This window comes from Pogona vitticeps, chromosome 1 (assembly GCF_051106095.1).
Source record: "Pogona vitticeps strain Pit_001003342236 chromosome 1, PviZW2.1, whole genome shotgun sequence".
Classification (NCBI taxonomy): domain Eukaryota; kingdom Metazoa; phylum Chordata; class Lepidosauria; order Squamata; family Agamidae; genus Pogona; species Pogona vitticeps.
Window position 1 is genome coordinate 61,565,175 of NC_135783.1, and position 22,537 is coordinate 61,587,711.

The 22,537-nt window shown below is 42.2% G+C and overlaps 1 protein-coding gene across 1 annotated transcript in view; it reads right to left on the reverse strand.

The window, feature by feature from the left end:
- The window catches only part of PGBD5 (piggyBac transposable element derived 5), a 102,510-nt gene that overhangs the window by 15,761 nt on the left and 64,212 nt on the right, over positions 1-22,537 (reverse strand). The window contains exons 3-6 of the mRNA XM_078383160.1: positions 21,181-21,315; positions 12,062-12,242; positions 6,888-7,085; positions 4,420-4,525 (exon numbers count right to left, since the gene is read on the reverse strand). Coding sequence (XP_078239286.1) covers positions 4,420-4,525; positions 6,888-7,085; positions 12,062-12,242; positions 21,181-21,315 — 620 coding nt within the window. The remainder of the gene's footprint in view (positions 1-4,419; positions 4,526-6,887; positions 7,086-12,061; positions 12,243-21,180; positions 21,316-22,537) is intronic.

Genomic DNA, 22,537 nt, shown 5'->3' on the forward strand with positions numbered 1-22,537 from the left:
CATGGTTCTAACTGGCTCTTTTGGGGTTGTGGGTGAGTGAGGAGAAAAGAGAAGAGGAGGTCACTCTCCTCATTTTTTCCATCCTCCAATAGTCCTGCCAGGTTTCCTGGGGGCAGGGCCTGGAAGCATTGAGGATTATAGTGGTCTCTGGCTCTGAGCACCAGATCCAAAGGTGGTAAGCAAGCAGTTAGGCCTTTGAAACAAAAACAAAACAGTTTCTAAAAGGGGAGGGTGGTTTCTGTCAGAGGGGGCACTCCGGGGCTCCTAACATTTGTCTGCCCCTGCCTGGGGCTGCCATGAGGCATATTCCTGATTCCGGTCTAAACTACATCAGGACTGAACTATAATGCCTTTTTAAAATACCTCCTGAAGGCTAGGTTTATTTTTGAACTCACTTATTTTTGAACTCACTTTGAATTTCAGTCAAAAGCATCTGTTAATACTTCTGGTAAAATGTGTGCTTCTCTGGCATTGAGCATCAAAAGAGAAGAGAGAACAAATGCTCCATCTGGAAGAACCCTAAATTCAACTTCAGATGAAACAGTCCAAAATAAGAAGAAACTCTTATTTTACTTTTTAATAGCTTCCAAATGGTGAAGCATCATAGCCTGTTGTAGCAAAGACAACAAAGAGGTATGTGGCACCTAACACATTCATTATAGCATCCAAGAAAGCATACAATGCAATACACTTGTAACTAAAAGTGCTAGGAGACTATTTGATGATCTTACAATAGATGATGACGACTAGTGCAAATAAAATGACAAACTCTGTACAACCTTGTGGCATGTCTTTGGCTACTATCTGCATGCTTCAGAATGGTGTTATAAAAGGATCTCACCTGTCAAACTGGCAAAATCAAGCAGCTACGGCAATAACTTTGGAAAAGTAGTGGGCTACAACGGCCAAGGGATTGGCATAATGGATTTCAATGGATCCTAGAGGATCCATGGTTTCAAGAAAGGAATCCTCACATGTTTTTTTTTCCAAATCTTTTCCTCCTTCTCAAAAAGCTCAGGCCAAATACCAGCCCACTTTCAGTCTTCTTTTCTGCCCCACTTCCTGGTCTGCAACACATTCTGCTCCTACCGTTTGGGGTTCAATTGGATGTTCTTTGCCTCTGTGTTGTCAGTCACCAATTGTCTTCTCAGCAGAATCTATCTGGAAAAGACATTCCTTGCCTTTCTGTTGTTGGCCAAGAAATCAACACAGAGAGTGTAGTCAAAAAAGGCTGGGGAGACCTTCTTTTCCTACATCTTTCAAAACAAACTTTCTTCACAATACTGCTCTTAGCATGGTATGCTGCAACCAGAGAAGGCTTACTGAATCCGTGCAATTTATGAAGGAGCTGACTCACCAAATACCGACTAATTCAATGGGCCTACTCGAGTTGTGACTTATTACATAAAGTAACAGAAGTTCTTAGGGACGTGGTGGCGCTGTGGGCTAAACCACAGAAGCCTGTGCTGCAGGGTCATAAGATCCGGCAGTCGTAAGATCGAATCCACGCAACGGAATGAGCACCCGTCGCTTGTCCCAGCTCCCGCCAACCTAGCGGTTCGAAAGCATGCAAATGCGAGTAGATAAATAGGGACCACCTCGGTGGGAAGGTAAACAGCGTTCCGTGTCTAAATCACACTGGCCATGTGACCACGGAAAGATTGTCTTCGGACAAACGCTGGCTCTGTGGCTTGAAGAGCGGGATGAGTGCCGCCCCCTAGAGTCGGACACGACTGGACAAAAAATTGTCATGGGGAACCTTTACCTTTACCTTTTTAACAGAAGTTCTGCCACTGTATGAGAAAAATGAAGCAATGATGTTTTTGAACTCTTCCCCATTCCCCAAATTGCATCTAACTAGACACAAGTACCATGTTAGTCTGCTAGTTCTTCAGATAGAGATGGGGGACAAGTGGCCCTTCAGATGTCATGTGACTTTAATTCCCATCATCCCTCACCTTTGGCTTTGCTGATTAGGGAAGATGGGAGTTGGCAGTCCAACAACATCTGGAGAGCCACATCTTCTGTAACAAATTATTGCAGTTATTTCTTAGGAAAGATGAAATGAATAAACTAAAGCTAGGATGGAGATTACAGATGTGAGATTACAAATCCCATAATCCCTCACCATTGACCATGCTGGCTGATAGGAACCGCAGTCAAATCACCTATGGAGGGCCTAACATTTCCCAGTCCTGGGCTAAAGTATAATGAGATACTGCCCTGGAAAAGTCAAATTGAAAACCAGTACAGATGAGACCTATTACTAAATAAATAAATAAAATCACTGTCTCTATAAATCTGATTGTGCCAAGTTGGACTAACACCGCTCGCTGCCATTTCACAGTGCCAAAACTCTATGTTGGATGCCAGGAAATCTTGCAAACCAGCCAACTAGAATGTCCTTCTGGCATATCCTTGGTTTAATCCTCACCCATACTGTCAGGAAACCAGTGCGTGAATTCTGGCCAGGCTGCCTTCCTGGAATTTCCAGCTGAACTAAATGCTAATCCGTTTGTTGCCAAGCAGAGGTGTGCTCTCTGTCCAGCTCCGGAACCAACAGGATGAAGATTGTGCCCAGCTCTCATTGTCTTTCCTGCAGGCCCCAGCTCTGGCCCAGAGGAAGACTGATGGGTCCAGGCTGGAAAGGGTGGTGCCAGACACCCTTTGCTCAGACATAGAGGGCTCTGTTTCTGGATTGTTCCTGGGTTTTTGTTTTTTTGTTTTTTGGTTTGTTTTTAAAGAGGCAAGTCAAAAGTGCTTTCTCTCTTTTATTCCCTTTGTGTAGTACTTTTTTCCGGCGACACGGCTGGGAAGAAGAGTTGCATTGGCTGAACTCCATGGCTAAGATCCTGTTAAGAGAAATGGTGGGTGGAAGGGCACAGGCACAGCACTTGCCCCAATCCTGTTGGCGGCTCCTCTGCATGCTCCATTTCACAACCACTGTGTGAAGGTTGCATGAAATGACAGCTTTCTGGAGGATGAAGGTTCCCATGGTTGCCCTTACACAATCATACAAGTGAACAGGATTCTGCCTGCCGTGCCTGAAGACTGAAAGGAGAAATGTTGGGAACATCTGCCTCAACTTGAACCCTGCTTGGCACGTACACTTCAGGGTCAAAACCAGATTTGCTGTTAAGTTCACAAATCTACTGAGCCTAAGCCTCCTCAACCCAGCACCCTCCAGATATTTTGGACTATAGCTTCCGCTGAAGACACCTGGAAGGCAGGAGGACAAAACCTTTTAATACAACTGGCCTGTTTCCTTCCTTTAACAACAGGGGAAGTACTCAAGCTGGACATGAGGAGGGACAGCAAATATTCTCCCCACACACTGCAATCTTGCCAAAAAAAAAGTGCCCCCGCCACCCCACCCAGCCCAAAGCTTTAGGGGAGAAGCTGCTGGGACAAATGAAGGGTAGCAATTTTGGTGGAGCTACAGGTATTGAATGAAATGGTTAAACATGCACTCACCCTGGGCCTCACTGCTGCTGTGATGAACATCAGATCCTTCCACAATTGCTTTACAATAAATTTTTTAGAACATTTTTAAAAAGAACATACATTCACCCTCACAACTGCCCAGCATCCTAATTCAGCCCTGTTTTACCCTTGTAGGAATTTAAAAACCATTTTCTAAATAAGTAGCCTTAAAAACTTAATACACTGACATTGGTAGCTTTACAAGCACAAGATGGTCCTCGTTCCACCACCACCACCCCCCGGAAACATTCCAAGACACAGTTCTTTTCTGCAGTGGGGAGAGCAGCCCAGGAAAGACTGAACTCCTTTATTTTCTCCAACTTAAAACACACTATTTTTGCATATGACTATGAATTGAGCAGTTGGCCACAAACAAAGAAAAATTCAGATTCGGTCTCTGCATCTCTGAGTTATCTTATAGAGTTCCAGATTAGCTGCTTAAACATTTTTTTAAAAAAAAATATTAAAATCCTTTCACTCAAATCTACTTCTCACTCACAACTTCCAACCAGACAGCAGTACAGTGGCTGATTTGGCTGTCGGTAAAGACAAAATCATGTGAAAATTTGAGGGGAGGCAGCATTCCCACAATATGGCTAGAATCCTGTTAACAAACACACACTGTAACTGCTCCATGGGCAAAGGATTCCATGCACACTGCCTGGCCTCTCTAGCTTGTAGCTGCATTAGAGAGAGATCATCCCACTCCAAGCAACTGAGTTCCACTTGTGTAAGGAGGTAGTGAATCGTCCCTTGTGCATATGGCAGAGGAGTGACTTGCACACACACACACACACACACACACACACACACACACACACACACAAACACACACACACACACAGAGTGGCCCAAGTTGGGGGGGGAGAGCGGTGGAGAATAAACAAGATTTTGGTCTCCAGGGTTTATCTCTGACTTATCCCACTGCTTACTTACTTGCTGTATTTGTCATCATATTTGCAAATATAACTAAGATGAGCAGCAAAAGCTTCTACGGCCAAGGGACAGGGGATTTCTCCACTTTTCCTCTTAATTATTACACCTGTTTCAATAGAAATACAACAGAAATACAACTTGTCATTTGCAGGCAGCCACTGTGATATTGATTGAAACACAGCAATATTTGGTGAATGACTGCTACAATTCTTCTTACATCTATTCAAATGCTAAATTCTGCTTAGCATATAGAGATTACAGGAAGCTTTCATGGAGAGAGGAGGCCATGCAGATAGTTTTCAAGGATTTAGAAAGCTATTACAAAACAAAGAGTAAAAAATTAGTTTGTATTGTAAAGAGGCAGATTTAAATTAAGTTTGTTTGTCAATAAGTAAACTGTTTTTCAGTGTCACACAGGGTCAAACTAAACAATAGACAGCATGTTGTCAGAAGTGGGCTGAATGAGGGTTGCTTGTCATAGAGCATACTTTATGATTGGCCCACCAAAGGCAGTTTTTATTCCCAAGATGGCAGGGTTTGAAAAGCTTTGATCTGGTTAAGTTTTCATCCCTTTAAGATGATTTGCTGGGGATAGCATCTCAGTGGCAGATAATAATTGCTAATTATTAAAATAATTATTAATTATTAAACAATGTAATAAAAACCCCAAAGTAGCTGAGACCACCCTTTCTGAGATCTCCCTTTCTCCCTTTAAACCACCCCCTCCTCTCTTTTCTTTTTAAAGGTCTATCCTTGTTTCTCTCTCTGCCACTCCCTTCTCTCCTTCTCTTTTCAATACTCTTCCTTCCTCTGCTCCTCCTTATCTCTGTCTTTCCCTCCTCCTCCCCCCCAGCAGGTCACCAGGAAAGGGACAGACTGTTTTCACTTTCACTAGTTGCCTGTCCGTGGAGAGCCGAAGGTCCGTCCCTGCCAGATGCAATCAAGCTAAATGTCTAGTTATGAGCCTCAGATTAAATCAGACAAAGAACATATTAACAGAGCAGTTCAGCCATGGAACAAAATAGAGAAGCCATGGATACTCCACTACCAGATGTTTCCATTCCTTGCAGAATCAGATGGTAGCAACGCAAATACATTTGAACAGCAACCTCTCCAGAATGGCGACTTGCCTTTTATTAATTGGCTCACTCTCTACACTGATTGTGATAAATAAATTCAATTGAAACCAAAATAGCTGTAAGATTGGATCAAACGTTTTCTATAGTGCTTCTCAGACACCACAGAAATGGCTAAATGCTCGTTCATAAAACAGCGATTATGTGTTGTTGTTTAATGTTCGACTAAATGCTGTAAATGTGTTCTTCTGTTGATAACACGCAGCCACCAACTTACCTCTAGTAGGCATAATAGACACTTAGTTAATGCAGAGGAGCACAATATATTCAAGTTTAAGCATTTCTAAGTACCACTAATTTCAAATGTGAGATTTAAGTACTCAACCAGAGCAATTCTATTCATGGCAAGGAGTTCAGTGGAATTTATGCACAGTTAAATGCGTACAGGACTGTATCCTAACTTTTCTTTTACATTATTGGAGCCTCAGGTCCAAATCACGTGACATTAAATGCTTCTTTGGTTTTAACGTCTTTGCATATTTGCTTTTGCATTGAACCCCAGTTGTTCTATTTTTAAATCCTATTCAACTAAGATCAGCACTGGCTGCATGTGAGATAATTAACAGGATCAGATCAGGCAAGAATTTAACCACTTCCTCCAGTGCTGTTCCTCCTTCGGTGAGAATAGGAGAACTCCTCCCTATGGAAATATGAACATCAGAGGTGGGGTTTTCCTCTGAGCCACAGAAGGAATGGAAAGAGTTATATTCTTTCTCTGTATATACAAGTGATGATTGACTACTTCCACATTAGGCTGTAAGTCACATTTAATGTCATGTCTAGCGTAACATTTTATTGCTCCTAAAATTGCAACTTGCAGCATGTACAGTGGTGCCTCGCTTTACGATTGCCCCACATTATGATGAAACCGCATTACAACTATATTTTTGTGATCGCAATTGCGATCGCAAAACGATGGTCTGAATGGGTTTTTTTGCTTTGCGATGATCGGTTCCCTGCTTCGGGAACCGATTCTTCGCAAAACGACAATTTTCCTCCAGCTGATTGGTGGTTTCAAAATGGCCACCGGGTAAATAAAATGGCTCCCCGCTGTTTTCTGGGACGGATTCCTCACTGCACAGGCACCAAAAATGGTCGCCCTATGGAGAATCTTCGCTGGACGGTGAGTTTCCAGCCCACTGGAACGCATTAAACGGGTTTTAATGCGTTTCAATGGGCTTTTTATTTTCGCATTACGACGTTTTTGTTCTACAGCAATTTCGGTGGAACGAATTAAAGTCGTAATGCGAGGCACCACTGTATCTTAATTCAGACTCTGGTTTATCTTCAGATTGCACAAAACTACGTCACATCATGCTATGAGTTGCTCACCTTGCTGAACCGGAGAATAAGCGTTGGTCAGAAACCGAAAATAGCCTTTATTGTACCAGCAGATCAAGGACATGTTTCCTTTCATCTTTATTTGGTATTGCCCTCGAGCCTGAGGAGCATCTGAGTTGTTTAGCATAGACGGAGGCAGGCCTGTGCAGTCACTTTTCCTTGTACTTAGCAACCCACAACAGTAAATCTCTGCAAATGGGAAAAGGATAATTTATTTATATTTATTTATTTGTTACATTTATAGTCCACCCATCTAGTCGTATTGACTACTCTGGGCGGGTGACAACATATCAAATCTGAGTACAATTTAAAATCATAACAACATATTACTAAAAACAAAACAAAACACAATGATCCAGATGAGAGTAGGCACAAAGAACAAAATCAGACGGTGGATAGAGGAAAGGCTTGCTTGAACAGCCAGGTTTTCAGTTGGCGTTTGAAGATACCCAGGGAAGGGGCCATGCGAATCTCAGGAGGGAGGCTATTCCAAAGACGAGGAGCCACTGCCGAGAAGGCCCAGTTTCTCGTTTTTTCCTTCCGGGCCTCCCTCGGTGTTAGGCTCCTCAGTCTCACCTCCTGGCTAGATCGGGTGGTACGGGTAGACCTAGGTGGGAGAAAGTGTTCCATCAAGTAACGAGGCCCTAAACCATTTAGGGCTTTATACATAAGCGTTAAGACTTTGAAATCTATGCAGAACCAAACAGGCAGCCAGTGCAAGGCAGCCAGAGTGGGAGTAATATGTTCATATTTCCTTACCCCACTAAGGGGCCTGGCTCCCGCATTCTGCACCATCTGGAGTTTCTGCATAAATCTCAAAGGCAGCCCCACATAGAGAGCATTACAGTGTCAAGGGATAAGACATTTCTATGCACAAACTATTCTGTGGTTCTGGAGTGGAAAAGAACAGAGCTGCCTGCTGACCAACCAAGTGACAAGCAGTTGACCAGAAACATACCCAACAATATTGCACTCTCAAACAATAATCTGGCTTGCTTGCTTGCTTAACTCCCTCCCTCCTTCCCGCCCTCCCCTGACTGGGATCCAAAGCACCTTACAAGACAGTTATCTTCTACAGGACATGACAGCATGAGAACACAACATATTTTAAGGAGAGAATACTGACTGGAAATGGGAATATTGAAGGGTAGAAGTTTTCTCAGTTATGATGTATTTCATAAAGAGCAGCGCTCTTGGTAATTAGAGCAGGAGGGGACAACTTCCTGAGTTCTGAAAGCTGTTCACACAGTCCTGGATCCTGGAGAGCCTCCTATGTTCCACCGCCCCCATTGTTATTTTTACTGTTTACTCAAAAAGGTCCTTCGTGTCCTCTGGATGGTTGAAGGGAATTTTATCAGTTATTCCACCACAGAGTGAGGGCGCTTTTTGATAAAAACTGGAAGGGGTGCTACCTGAGGGAGTCTGAAGGTTGTTGTCCACAATGCAACTTTCCCAAACTCTGTTCAGAGCTTGTTGGATTGTAATTCCCACTGGCCAGTGGCTATATCAGATGGGCTGACAGGAGGTGGAAACCATCTTTATGGCCACAGATTCTCCAGAGCTAAGCTACTGCTTACCACAGAAACCCCATTTTCTACAATAGTGTGAACTCCACAGTGCCACATTAAATAATTAGTCCTTTAATTTAAAACCACAGGTACAATAAACGTCAGAGTCAATTGAACACATTCCTTCCTTTAGCTCAAACAGAGAATTTGGAGGCAGGGGCAACCCTACAACTTACACAACAGTATAAATATCGTACACAAACCATCTCTCTAATACAACACAACAAGGAGGCATCCCAGATTTAAGAATAACTACATGTTGTTGAGTTGATTCCAACTTGTAGCAACCCTTTTCAGGGTTCTCTAAGTATAAGAGTACCCAGAAATGGTTTACCATTCCCTTCTTCTTGCCTTAGGCCAGTGGTCCCCAACCTTGGGCCTCCAGGTGTTCTTGGACTACAACTCCCAGAAGCCTTCACCACCACCTCTGCTGGCCAGGACTTCTGGGAGCTGAAGTTCCAGAACCAGGCGACACAGGCTGGCTCTTCTCCTGGGAGGCACAGGGGCAACTGGAACTCCCAACCTCTGGTTCCACAGCCAGGTACCCAATTCACTGAATGATCTAGCCAGACTGGCAACTTAGAAAACAATGACAGTTTTTGTAGCAGTTCATTTTGTGGCATTGCTCAGCGCATGCAACCAGTGAGGATTAAAAAAAGATTAAACTCTGCAATAGAACCACCCAGTTGCCATGGCAATGGGCAATAAAAATTAAATCCATTGGGATTTACTATTTTGTTCTGTTTCATTAAATCTGAACCACAGGCAACTTCTTATCTGGTACTGTGCCTGGGGCAATGAAGCCTCAACCTCACAGTACATCAGTCAGTCTGGAAGGCAGAGAAGGGCTCAGCCAGGTTTGGTCACAGCCCAATCTTGTGCCTAATTACTGCAACGGTACCACTGTGACCCTCCTTGTCCCTTTGCCCTATCTTAAACTGGTGTGGCTACCTTTGCAAAGAAGCCATCTGCTAACTTGCTTTGGCAATCTAGCTCCATCTTCCTCGCTGGAGGAAATACTGAATAGCTTATCTGCTTAACTGGTAGGATAGCTCGGTGGTTTAGGCATCTGGCTGCGACGCCAGACATTGGGAGTTTGATTTTCCAGTGTGCCTGTAAGTAGAGCCAGCCTATATGACCTTGGGCAAGCTGTACTCCCAGGATGCCCTCAGAAGAAGGGAATGGGAAACCACTTCTGAGTACTCTGCCTGGGAAACCCTGAAAAGGGCCACCATGTCAGAGTTGATTTGACAGTACATTATTATTATTACAATTATTTTCTTAAAATTGTTACTACGCTTAAGGTCCTGATTTTGGGAGGAAGGGTACAGTCACTGAGTGTAAAGTGGCAGAGAAGCAATCAGGTGTAGTAGTTAAAGAGTGTTTTACTGAGACTGAGGTGATTTGGCTTCAAGCCCTCATGGACCCACAAAACACACAGGGTGATCTTGGACCCATTCAGCCTGACCTACCTCACAGGGCTGCAGTGAGAATAAACTGAAGGAAAGAACAGCTACATATATTGCCTCAAACTCTCTCTAGGATAAGACGGGATTGTGGCTAAATGAACTGTTAGCCAACCTGGGCTCTCATACAGATATGTATTGGAGGAGTGGGAGTAGGAAGAGAAAGTACCAAACGAGTTCTTCTTTTCCTTCCCAGAGAAAGGAAGGAGAGCAGGATACAATGTTAAGAGAAAGGAGGACTGACTGGTAGTGGAACATGTGTTTTGCATATAGAAAGTCCCAGGTTCAACCTCTGGCATCTTCAGGTAAGGTCAGATCGGCTAATGCCTGAAACTCTACAGAGTGGTCACTAGTCTGAATAGACAAGCTTCCCCCGCCTCCGCCTCTGTGGCCTCCAGATACATGACTTCAGACCTCATCACCTCGAGCCATCCTGGCCATGAGTTATGCTGGGAGCCAGACATTTCCACTGCTGACCACGCTATGGGAATTCTAGATACCAGGTTAGGAGGGAATGATCAACGCTATGCTAGATATCAAGGCAGCTGCCTTTGTTCACCTTCTTCTTCTTCTTTTGTAATTTCCAAAATATGGCACAGAAAGTAAACAACTCAAATTGCAATCCTCTGCAGAGTTACATGGAAAAAAAAGTCTACTGTATCCAGTGGGAGTTGCTTCTCAGTAAACATGCAGATGGAAGGTCTGATTATGTGTGTATGTGCATAAGCAACGTACCATTGAAAACAGCAAATGTGCATCTTATTAAAATTAAGGCGAGAAACCCAAATCTTACAAAAATATTCTGAAGAGATTCCCATCCCAACACTTTTCTGAGTGTCAAGCATCCTTCTGTGATTCATACATTACAATCGCCCACTTGCTTGTCATGTACCATAATTGCCTTGGTATTGTGTGAGTTGCACATTACATTGTGCACACTAATAATGCACTTTCATGAATGTCAAATGTAGAATAGAGTGACCAGTTATTATGGACAAATCAGGCCTTTAATGGATGAATCAGACACAACCTGAAGATGTAAAATGTGATCTCCCAAATTTTCTTCTCTCATTCTGAAGGAGAGACACATGGAGCTACAATATAGACTGAGTCAACAGCAAAAGGGGAACCATTTCTTTCCCACCCTGATCTACAAGACACAACCCATATATACCCAAGGGAAGTGTCTGCATTTTTTTCTGTTGTGGGCTCATAACAGCTCTGAGGTGTGTCTAATGGCAGGCCAGGCCCTGATCACAATTAGCCTTAAATCCATTTATTACACCTTTCCAACCCTGTTTGAGGGACAACAAGAAGTAATTCTGAAGGACAGGTTTGGCTCCAGTGATCAATATATTTGATGCTAAAATTGAGTTGGATTGCATTTGTTATGTGAGGTAGGTGGAAGATTGCAAAATGCTACCTGCAGCAAAAAAGCCTTGTATTTCATTGTTGTCCTAATGTATTATTTCATGCATAGATCTGACACTCTCCTACATCCATGAAATACTGAAGCATTACCTCTAGATCTTGCAAAATTTACTATTCTGGATTGCAGCCCCCAGAATACCTCAGTCAGCATGTCAACCCGCCAAAATGGCTGGAATAATCTGGTAGTTGCAGAACGAGAGAGTAAAACCCTGAGAGTAGGCTGAAATAATGGAGAACGCAAGTAGGAAGTGCCATTTTTGAATGCTTGTCCATGTAAAAACCCAAACAAACAAATTCTAGGATTCTAAAAGTAACAATAACAAATGTAATAATTCAACTAACTGTGTTATCTTCTCTGAATAATGGTGGAACAGCCACTTCTCAAAGACATTTAAATATCATGACATAAAGATCACACAATATTCTGAAAGTCAGCAGAGGAGATGTCTCCAGGATTCTGGGCACTGTAGTCCAAAAAAAAGGGGGGGGGGGACTTTACCAAGTACTAGATTAAACCTATCCAAGGATATGATCATTATAAACCTCATAAAGTGGAAACGTCTATGAAGTCAGTATTATATGTGGGTAGCAAACAAAAACAGCCTGCCTACTTAGTTTTATCAGAGGATAAGGTTTGAGGATCTAGGGGGACACTTCTAGATTTTGATGGTTCAAGCTCAACATGGAGCATCTCACAAACCTTGCTTCTCAAATTCTTCAAAGAGATTCAGGCTGGTAATGCTGGGGCCAGTGAAGATGATGTAGTTTTTGCCTGTGGCATTCTGACAGAGGCTTCTGGCCACCATGCTGTGAAGCTGAGTTTTGTTCTTCAGAGCATCCAGACCTTCAGTCCCGCTTCCTTCTTTCAGATGGACATAGATCTTAATGATCACATAGAAAAGAAAGGGGGAGACCAACAGAAGAGAGAAAAGTCAGTGAGTTAAAAGACCAATGGCTATTCTTTCACCTCCTCAGGAAATGAACCTCATAGTATGATCTGGCTACCCCAGGAACACTAAGGCTTTTTTGTTTTTTAAACTCTGCATTTAGAACTGCAATGAGATACACTTTTCTGTAGCTAAATTAGTAAGGAATGCCATGTTCTGAACAAGGCCCAGTTTTCTGAAATTGTTGGCATTTTACTTATTCATTCCTATGTGATTATTGTTAGCCATCAGTGATTAGTCAATGCTATTTTTAACTGACAAGATTATCAATGTAATAAATAAATAAGCAGAGTTGCAAACTGCCACTTAAATTGGCTCATCTCTCCTATTTTATCCTGGGTTCAAAGATGTAACATATATCATGCACAACTGAGCTGGATATGTTTAGCCTTGAGGAAAGATGATAGAAGACCGATATGGTAGCATTTTTCAACTATCTGAAGAAATGTTACATGGAAGACGGAGCAAGTTTGTTTTCAGTAATTCCAGAGAGTATGACCTGAATTCAAACAGAAAAGAGATTTTGTCTAAATATGATGACAGTAAGAGCTGCGTGACTGGAAAATGGATTGCCTTCATCAATGTTTTTTAAACCAAAGTTAGATGACCACATGTAAGGAATGCTGTAGCTAAGTATTTCCTGCTTTGGCAGAAAGTTGGACTTAATGACTCTTGTAGTCCCTTCCAGCTCTGTAGCTCCATGCGTCAATGATTCAGTGAATTTGTGACTCCCTTCCTCTTCACCCATCCTGTACCCCTTCTCTTTTACACACATATACCCCTGGATGCTTGTGACTCCATAAACAGCTACAGTACCTTCAATCTTAAATTAGGGGCTTAGTTGTGGCAAATTTATATCATCATTGGTTCAGACAAATCTTCATGCCTTGCTAAAAAGGAGTCTTTGTAAGACAAGAAGAGCTGCAGAAATTTTGCACTGTTTCCATATAAAAGTCCTAACCTTTGAAAAGGAAAAACATTTGACTTTGGACAACAACCTTAGTTATGCTATCTGCAATATCTGTGGTTCAGCAACAACTCAAAGGCTGGGCCTTCCCTATATTTGCAATAGGCAGTTAGGGCTACAACAGGATTTACAGACAATGTTCCACCTAGATTGCGCAATGGTTTGAATCAGCATCAAGCTATGTTAAAATGTGTACCAATGAGCACAAGGAAGAATGAATTCTATGGTCCAGCAAGATGGATACCATTACCCTGGAGTGTATGCCAGGAGAAGTAGCTGGTACTTTCTATTTTTCCATCAGCAAGATCAAAAAAACATAGTGACAGTTGCAGATAAAAAAAGAATAGTAGTATTTAGAGATGAGCATGAACCGCCAGTTAAGTGGTTCATGCTGGTTCATTTATTGACCAAATATTTGTTTCATACTTGAAAGCCAGCAGGCACCCACTTGGAGGCTATGGTCTGGTTTCCCTGCCCCGCCTCTTCCCAGTGCTGCCACTGAACGCTTGCTCGGCCAATAAGCTAACCAGCACAAACCAATGAACCCACAGTTTGTGTCCATCTCTAGTAGCATCACTAAAATGACGGCCATTCTGATATAGTTCTATCAGTACTCACAAACAGCAGCACAGCTGTTGACAATGATCCTATACTGTCTATTGAGGGCACCAATCTACATTTCATTATGGACATACATCTCTTCCACATGCTAGGCCACAGGCATGATGCCAAGAAGAACCAACTGGGTCTTCTCCAGCATAGCAAAAGCCATAGGCTAGTGGTTGGGAGCAAGCAGTTCAGTGCAACAGCCCAAAATATCAGCACGTGACTCAGACAAAGTTTTAAATACTCTCACAGCCCAAATATTAGCAGCTTGCAGCATCAGAGCCATATGGAGAAGGAAATACCAGATTTCTGACTAACTTGCACTACTGATTGGTATCTAGTAAGAAACTTGCATGAAGACTATGTAGTTGATGGTATTGGAGTAGGATTCCAATCACACTGAGAAGCAAATACTTCAACTACTGTAGATGACACAGTATGTCATTATAATGATACCTTCTTAAGTGTAAAACAATACTATTTGTGAAAACACCTATTTTAGATCAGCCCTCTGTGTTGCATCACAGTGAGCTTTCTTTTGCGATTGGCCAGTGGAAGTCAGACATGGATTTCATTGCAAGCCTCATTCTCCAGACTTGTTTCTCTGAAGAATCACATTGTGGGGGGGAAAATGGGCTAATGGCAGGTGACAAACGTTTGCTCTAATCTCCAGCTTGATCCAAAAATTCCAGAGAGGCCATTCTAATGCTAACAGCACTGCTTTATGAGAGGAACAAGCTTTCCACAAGAGAAAGGAGCCAAGTAGACAAGGCTTTCAGTGGTTTCACCTCCCCTTCATTCTCTATTGTGACCACAAGGAGGAATTTGAGAACTTGTGCTTCCACTGTAGACTAACACCATTCGGTATGTAACCTGAACCTGCAAAAGTTAATTTTAGTTAATATTTAGTAAATTTTATAACACATTTTACCTAGAACAACTGCACACCAGGGTCCATGCATCTGGCTTGTTTCAACAAACCAAAGTTATGAGCAACCACAGTTTAAGATTCAGATGCAACACTAAACCGTGGCTAACTCAAATTGGATCTGAGAACTTTCAATCTCCTCCTGGAATCTCTGCCAGGGAAACAGGGAGAGAGTATACAAATGTAGGGAGACTATAGGGCCATTTAAACCAACCTAAACCGTAGGTTATTATGATGCATAAGCACAGCTATTATGTCTCTATTTTCAGTTTGACTCATCAGTACTTCCTTGGCATAAAATTGTCTTATACAAAGCAGCTGCCAGGAAAGGGGCACCATCTGAAAGTCATATTTTTAAAGCCTATTTCCACAGACATTAGAGCTGCCTCTGTAACAGAAACATGTCAGCAATAACCTATGCACAAAAAAGTGTCTTGCCCCCCTGCTTGACAGAGAAGGTGCCTCATATGACTCTCAGGAGTGGATATTCTTTAAAGCTATGGTTTAATTAACAGTTGGAATACATTTCTCAGATGCTCAAACAGAGAAAATGGCAAAGCTGCAAGTGCTGATGCAGTTGGGGAGGGAACTGAAAATGGGCTGCTAGGAAGGAAGACACTGAAACCTTCTCCAGTCAAAAAGCATTGACATTGTGACCCATCAGGTTTTATTTGTACTAGTCCTGTATTTTCATCATTTGCTTCTTTAGGAAGACATACAGTATATGTTAAATACAGAATAACCCTGTCTGTATGAGGGTAAATTAATAGTCTCCGCCTCTGACGGAAACCTCTCTCTGACTGAAAAGAGACAGATGGCTAATCCTTCTGCAATTCTGTCCCTGAAAAAGAAATTCACCCCAGGCTTCTATTTTGCACTCTCAAAGCAGAACAAGTAAATCAATTCAGGCTTAATAAGAGAGCAAACAAGTGTATTCATAACGTGAGGACAGTCAAAGTCATCTCGGTTTTAATGTACCACCTTATCAGTTTTGTACAATTCCTGACATTCAATGGCATTGGAGGAGGGTCTCTGTTTTTAATTGCCACAGTTCTGTAAAGACTCCAGAATTCATGAAAAAGGAATTATATGGAGAAGAGAGAGGAGAGAAAGGGAAACACAATGAAAAACTCAAAACTATTCTCTCTCTCTCTCTCTCTCTCTCTCTCTCTCATGAGAACTTGCACAAGCAGGATCACATACCTGACCCAATGCCATTTTGGAGAGTATCAACTTAAGAAAAGTTAGTTTTTAGAAACAAGATTTGGCAATATTTCAGAGCTCAAATCAGCATTTCTGATACCATGAAAAGAAAAGAAAAGGTTAGATTAGATTAGATTCTTCCGGAGTGTCACTTCCTGGTAGTTTCTCATCCAAATCCTTACACAGCTTAACAGAACTAGAAATGCAGAAGTGCTGACTGCGCTTTATTGCCTAGGTAGACAAATTCAAGAAATCCCAATGCAAGAACATATCCAACCAAGATATAGTATGGTTCTCTCATGTTCTCCAACCTCTCTATTTGCAAAATTTCTTTAAACTCATAAAGCCCCCACTTCCCTGTTCATTATACATTTTGCTCTTCCTAAATCTGGGAGGAGAGAGTAAAACCAGAAGGGATCTGGAGTCACTAATGATTTGGGGGGGAAACCTTCCCTCCTTCAAACAGCTCAGGGAGGAAAGAAACAGGGTGACCTTGTCTGTGGATCCTCTAGAGTCGTGGTTCTCAACCTTGTGTAACTCATATGTTCTTGGGCTGCAACTCCTAGAAACCCCGGCCAGCACAGCTAGTGGTGAAGGCTTCTGGGAGCTGCAGCCCAAGAACACTTCAGTTACCCAAGGTTAGAAACAAGTGCTCTGGAAGGTGTAGAAAGGGAGTTTAATTTTTAAAATGTAATAATAATAATAATATTGTTGGGACGCTTTCGGGAGGTGGGGGTGGGGAGGCCACACTTGAGTCCCTGGAAGGCCCCACAGTACAGCCTTCAGGCTGTACTCTGTTCACCTATAATGTACTGAAATTGTACCCTATTTTGGAAATTATTTTTCATTAGCAAATTGTTTTCTTCCATTCTTGGCACCACAATTGTTGACAGGCTGGAACAGAACCAGAAAAGAGCTGTAAAGATGAAAAAGTTAAGTCCTGTGAGGATAAGCTGAAGAAAATGGGATATGTTTAGCTCAGAGAAAAGAAGATTAAGAAAGGACAGTTTTCAAATATTTAGAAGTAAACCAGCCAGGGGAGGGGGCAGACATGATAATTGTTCACCTTTCTCCACCAAGGAAAGGAAGCAGGGCCAATTTAAGACATTTTGCTGTCTGAAAAGAAGAACGAGGTAACATTCCTTTCTCCATTCTGCTTATGGAAGATAAGTGGATCTTAGTTCAATGCTGGCAATGGAGTAGCATCTTCTACAAGAACAGAAGCCAATGAGAAAGTTTAAAGGGAGACTGCATGGAGCTCTGTGACACTGTTCTTTTCTATTCCAAAAGAGGAGAATGGCAAGGATGATCAGAAACAATGGCCAAATTGTTGTGAGCCCCTCTCCCCCCATATCATTTGCTCACTGAGACAGTTGCTGTACTGTGCCCAGTGGTAGGATTGTTCCTGACAAGAAGCAACCCTTTCATGGTCTAAGGAAGTAACTGTAATAGCAATTCTGGGCCAAACTAAACTGGAGCATTACAAGAGGGGAATCAATTACTTCAGAAGGTGGTGAGTTCTCCTACACTTGGAGGCATTGAAGAGGAAGTTAGACAACCATCTGTCAGATATACTTTAACTTGGATTCCTGCACTGAGCAAACAATCAGACTTAGTGGCCTTCCAACTCCATTATTCTATGATTCTACAAAGATAGTAAACTCTGCATTTGGAAATGGTTATCTGATTGACCTTGCATGCGCTTTTCTCACTCCCATGTCTTTGCAAATTAGCTTTCTTTCTTTTGTGACTGGTCATTGGCCATTTTGTGACTGGTCACTGCATGTCTGACTCCTTAGACATGAATCAAGTTATTGGATGGGTAACTGGGCTAACTGTGAGCTCAAACGTTCCCCCTTCTGGAATAAACTGGCACAAGGATCTCTCTCTCTCTCTCTCTCTCTCTCTCTCTTTTTTGGGCTAAAGTAGCCCAAATCCCAAACTTTTGTGCTGGTGTGTGCGTCCAAATCAGCCACCGCCACCTCGGTCTCCCTGCTGCTGCCATATCCAATTAGATGGGTTGCTAGAATGGGGAGGTAAGGGGTGAGAGGGCATGGGCACAGATACCTGAGGGGTGGGCAGGCCAGAAGGTGACTGGATTGCAATTGGACATGCCAGTGAGCAAATGGGGGGTGAGCAGTGGATGAGGGGCCAAGCAAGTAAGGGGGGTTGACCAGGTGAGCAAAGGAGCGGGTGGGTGGGAGGACAAGAGGGTGATTGATTGGGCATGTGGGTGAGTGAATGGGGGCACTCAACTGGGCTGGTCCAAGCTCTGTTGCCCACCAACTTCAAACTACAGTAGTGGTTGTTGGTGGTGTCACTGTTGGTGTCTAGAGACTATCAGGGCAGATGCTTCTTTGGTGTTTGCATCTGTGGCAGTATCTTGTTTTAGGTAAAACAAATCTTTTTGCTGCTATTTAGATTTTTCATTCATTCATTCCATATATTTACATTTATTTGATTTTTATACCGCCCATCTGGAGAAATCCATACATCATTCCTTTCTCCAAATAAAGGAACTTCAGACAGCTTACACTATATTTAGAAGACAAATGCTACAAAAATTACAATCAATTAAAATAACAAAAAGCATTATACATGTTATCCAAAACAATTTAAAAACAAATAGTACAGGATGCCACATTAAAATCCCAACCTTAGCAGCCACTCACTTGTGAAAAGTCTGTCTGAATTACAAGTTATTTGCTTGTCAGTGAAAAGACAGGAAGGAGTCGCCCTGCCTAGCCTCCTTTTCCTTTTGTCAGATATTACCATGAACTCTTAATGGATAGTTTAATTTTAAAAGTGAGAATTCTATTTTTTTTAATCCATGGAAGCCACTGTGGTTAATTAGGACTAACTGATGAGATGCCAGGGTACATCTTGGTCATATACCTGTCAATTAGCTGAAGCAGCTTAGGCAAACTTTACGTGAACACCAATACAGTTCTGGCCAACATATATTTATTAATGCGAGGTGTTTACCCTATTTGCAAGACTAAATCTTGACCTGTAATTGGCACTGAAGTGCCTGGATATGTGGCTTATCTGATTTTTTTTCCCCCTGAGGTTGCCATCAGCTGCTTTAAGAATGATGTTACCATGACAAAAATGGCATGTAAATAAAACTGAGATGATGACAATGACGGTGACCTTGGATTCAAGCCCACATTTATAGGGACCATTTTGATGTGAATGAGCATTCACACAGATAGCTACTAAGAAGCTATCATTTCTTCTCATTTAGATCAATTATCTCTTTATAGGAACCAATGATTTAGACTGTACGAAAATCTTTTTGTTGCACTGAGCAAATTATTGTTTTCTTTGTTCACTGAACAGCAGGCATTCCGTGAATAAGTGGCTGCCTTCCACATGGCCTTTGCAGCACTGCACAGGGAGGGCATCAACATAAAGCTGAGTGTGGTTTTTAAGTCTGAGGAGAGAAAACCTCACATCTGTTCTTGCTGACCATTGATATTGACACGTTCACACTCTGAAGTGTTCGTTTTCACATCTTTTTAAAAACCCGTTCTCACTTGACCCTTCGGAATAGAAAGACGGAGCTGTCAAGATGTGCACAGACAAAGGCTCTTGAGATTGTTCTGAAAGTTATTTGGATGCAAGTCAAACACATGTGCCAATTCCATTATTTCACTCAAGCTGTTGAGCTTTATCTGGTGATGTGCTGAGAGTGTTGTCTGTTTTCATTGACTCTGACAGCTTGAAGACGTATGTTAATGGAGGTGGACTGAGGGCAGAATATAAAATTTATTGAGACCTCAGCATCACTGAGATCTCTCCAATACATCTACATATTGAAGAAACGTGCTTTATGATCTGCAGAGGTCCTACGATACCAGTTCTCCTTCATATTTTGCTGCTTATAGGTCATATGAAAAACTTGCATTTATAAGATAAGAGCAGCCTGGGAACTGGCACAGTGTGGCTTCTTCCATCAGTCCTCCAGTAACAGAAAAAAACTTGAGATTGTGATGAAAGAGTTCAATATATTTCAACTTCTTGTGCTGGCGAGAGAGCTACAGTATGTTACTCCAGGAAGTAACTGAGAATGACAATGAATTTCAGAAATCCATCACCCATTAGAGGCCAAGATCCTCTTTCTTTCTCTCTCTCTCTCTCTCTCCCTCCCTCCCCCCCCTCTCACACACACACAGCAATTTGAGCCCCATTTGTAGTGGGTTCATCATCCTCACTAATACTATTATGCAATCCTTCTTTCTGTCCAAATCTCTTGTCCAAAATAATATACCTACATGAGACTGATGGGGAAGTGGTAATATTGCTTGGTGCAAATATCAGAAGGCTTGCAGACCTCAGCTTTAAAGCCTAGGGACACTCTTCTTCAGAGCTACCCATCCTGGTTGGTTGCAGATATTTACATGTGTTTTTTTGGCCTGATTTTTTTTTTATCAGGAGGAAGCACAGGACATGACAACCATCTGTGCATTGGAATAGGGAGGATGCTTTAGAGCAGTGATGCCCAACCTTGGGTCTCCGGATATTCTTGGACTAAAACTCCCAGAAGCCTCCACCACTATCTGTACTGGCCAGGTTTTCTGGGAGTTATAGTCCAAGAACATCTGTGGAGCCAAAATAGAGAAGCACTGATGCAGACTGTGATTTTGATGCTGACATTTAAAAAAAAAATCTTTATTCAGGTTTCTGATGGAAAGTCACCCAGACTTTTGTTTGACCTCTGCTTTACAGCAAAATGTCAGGGAGGGCTGAAAATGAACTCCTTCAGAATGATTATTTTCTTTGCTTTTTGTTACAAGCACTGTAACCTTCATACGTCCTCATAGGGAACAGACATCCAACATTTTACTTCCTACTGAGGGTTTGGGGACACCATGCTCGCACAGCTATGGGACTGAAGGCTTTATATATATATATTGTATGCTATAGCCTGTCATAAAGTCCATACCCAGCCATTTGAACTTGGACTCAGAATATGGCAAAATGGTGCCCATGCCCTTGAAAGAGATCAGGGAACTTTCTGAGCAAAGCAGTTTTTTAAAAAAAGATAACATATATTTTAGGAGACTAGAGGCCCTCAAGGGTGCCCAGGAGCCATATTTAGGCCCCTGATGGGACCCAGGCTGCATTTGGCTTTACTGGTTTAGACCAATTCCAGTGGTTCTTACCTGGCAGATAAAACCAGTAGATGAGCACTGCCGTACCCAGAGGCTGAATTTCCGCTTCTTCCTCTTGCGCAACTCTCGCTCTGTGCAGGTGGCAATGAAGACAGGATCTTCATCAATCAGAGGTTCATGAAGGACCTACAAACATAATAAGGCCCTGTTTATTTAGTCTGCTGTGCTCTGAATACCTCATAAACCAGTGTAATAAAGCAGACCATGTGCAGTACTTGGGACTAATCTCTGTACTAGAGAGCCTGAGTTCCCAGAAGGCTGTTACCCAGTTGCGGTCTTTCAGCTGACCTCTCTCTAGGCTGTAGGGAAAAGAACACGGGAGAACTAGAGATATAACTGTAAGAATTCTGAACTACCTTTGATGGACCACAGATACGGTTAGCCATAATTAAAGGAACTCAATCTCCTTTGTCTCTTGGCTCGTTCTTCACATTTTTATGAAGAGTCTGTTGTCACCTCCCATCTCCCGTGCAATGAAGAACATTGTGGCCACTGGGTTAGAGCCAGGCTTAGTCTGTCTTAGAATAGATCCATGAAAATCAGTGATTGAAATCAATAATCCAACCCATTATTTGGAGGAAGAGGATTTCTGAAATTCTACAATCCAAATTTCAATATATTTTTTGGACTACCTATCTTCATGGCCATAGCTAGTTACATATATTTCAATATATATCTTTCGTATAGTGCACATATTACATATGCACATATACATGCAGTAATCACATCAGAATGATGCCCACTTCAGTGTCTCCTATACAATAGTCCCAAAATCTAGCCACCAACTTTGCTTAGGAGACTGATGCATTATTGGTAGTTGAAATGTTTTGTTTCAGCACCAATGAATCTGCAGACTACAAGTACAGTAAGGAGAAGCTAGCTTCTGGTGAACTTGTTCCCCCTTCAGAATAGAGCCTTGGTAATTTTAATTCCTTCCAGAATGCTAGCCTTTGGCCAGCTTCGTGTTGGTTCCTGCCAGCCTTATTCTGTTCCTCTGGCTACCCAACAGCACAAAGCCTTCAAATGAGCATTCAGAAAACAAACGGCTGCCCATTCAAAACACAGATCTGTTTTGGAAAGGTTATTTTGTGGCAATTAACCTCTTCAGTGCTTCTTAGGACTCAGCACAGCAATTATCATTTTAAAAATGTGAAGAACTTTCACAGAAAGAAGTTCATACCACAAATGCATATTGATTCTCTTTTAACAATAATCTCATTTATCTTGATTTACACAACCGAAGGAATTGAGATTGACAAGCCAGGTAAATCTAGGAGAATCTACATAATATGCATGATAATGAATACGAGGAATGGCTGGATAAATTTTCTATGTTCAGAAAAATACC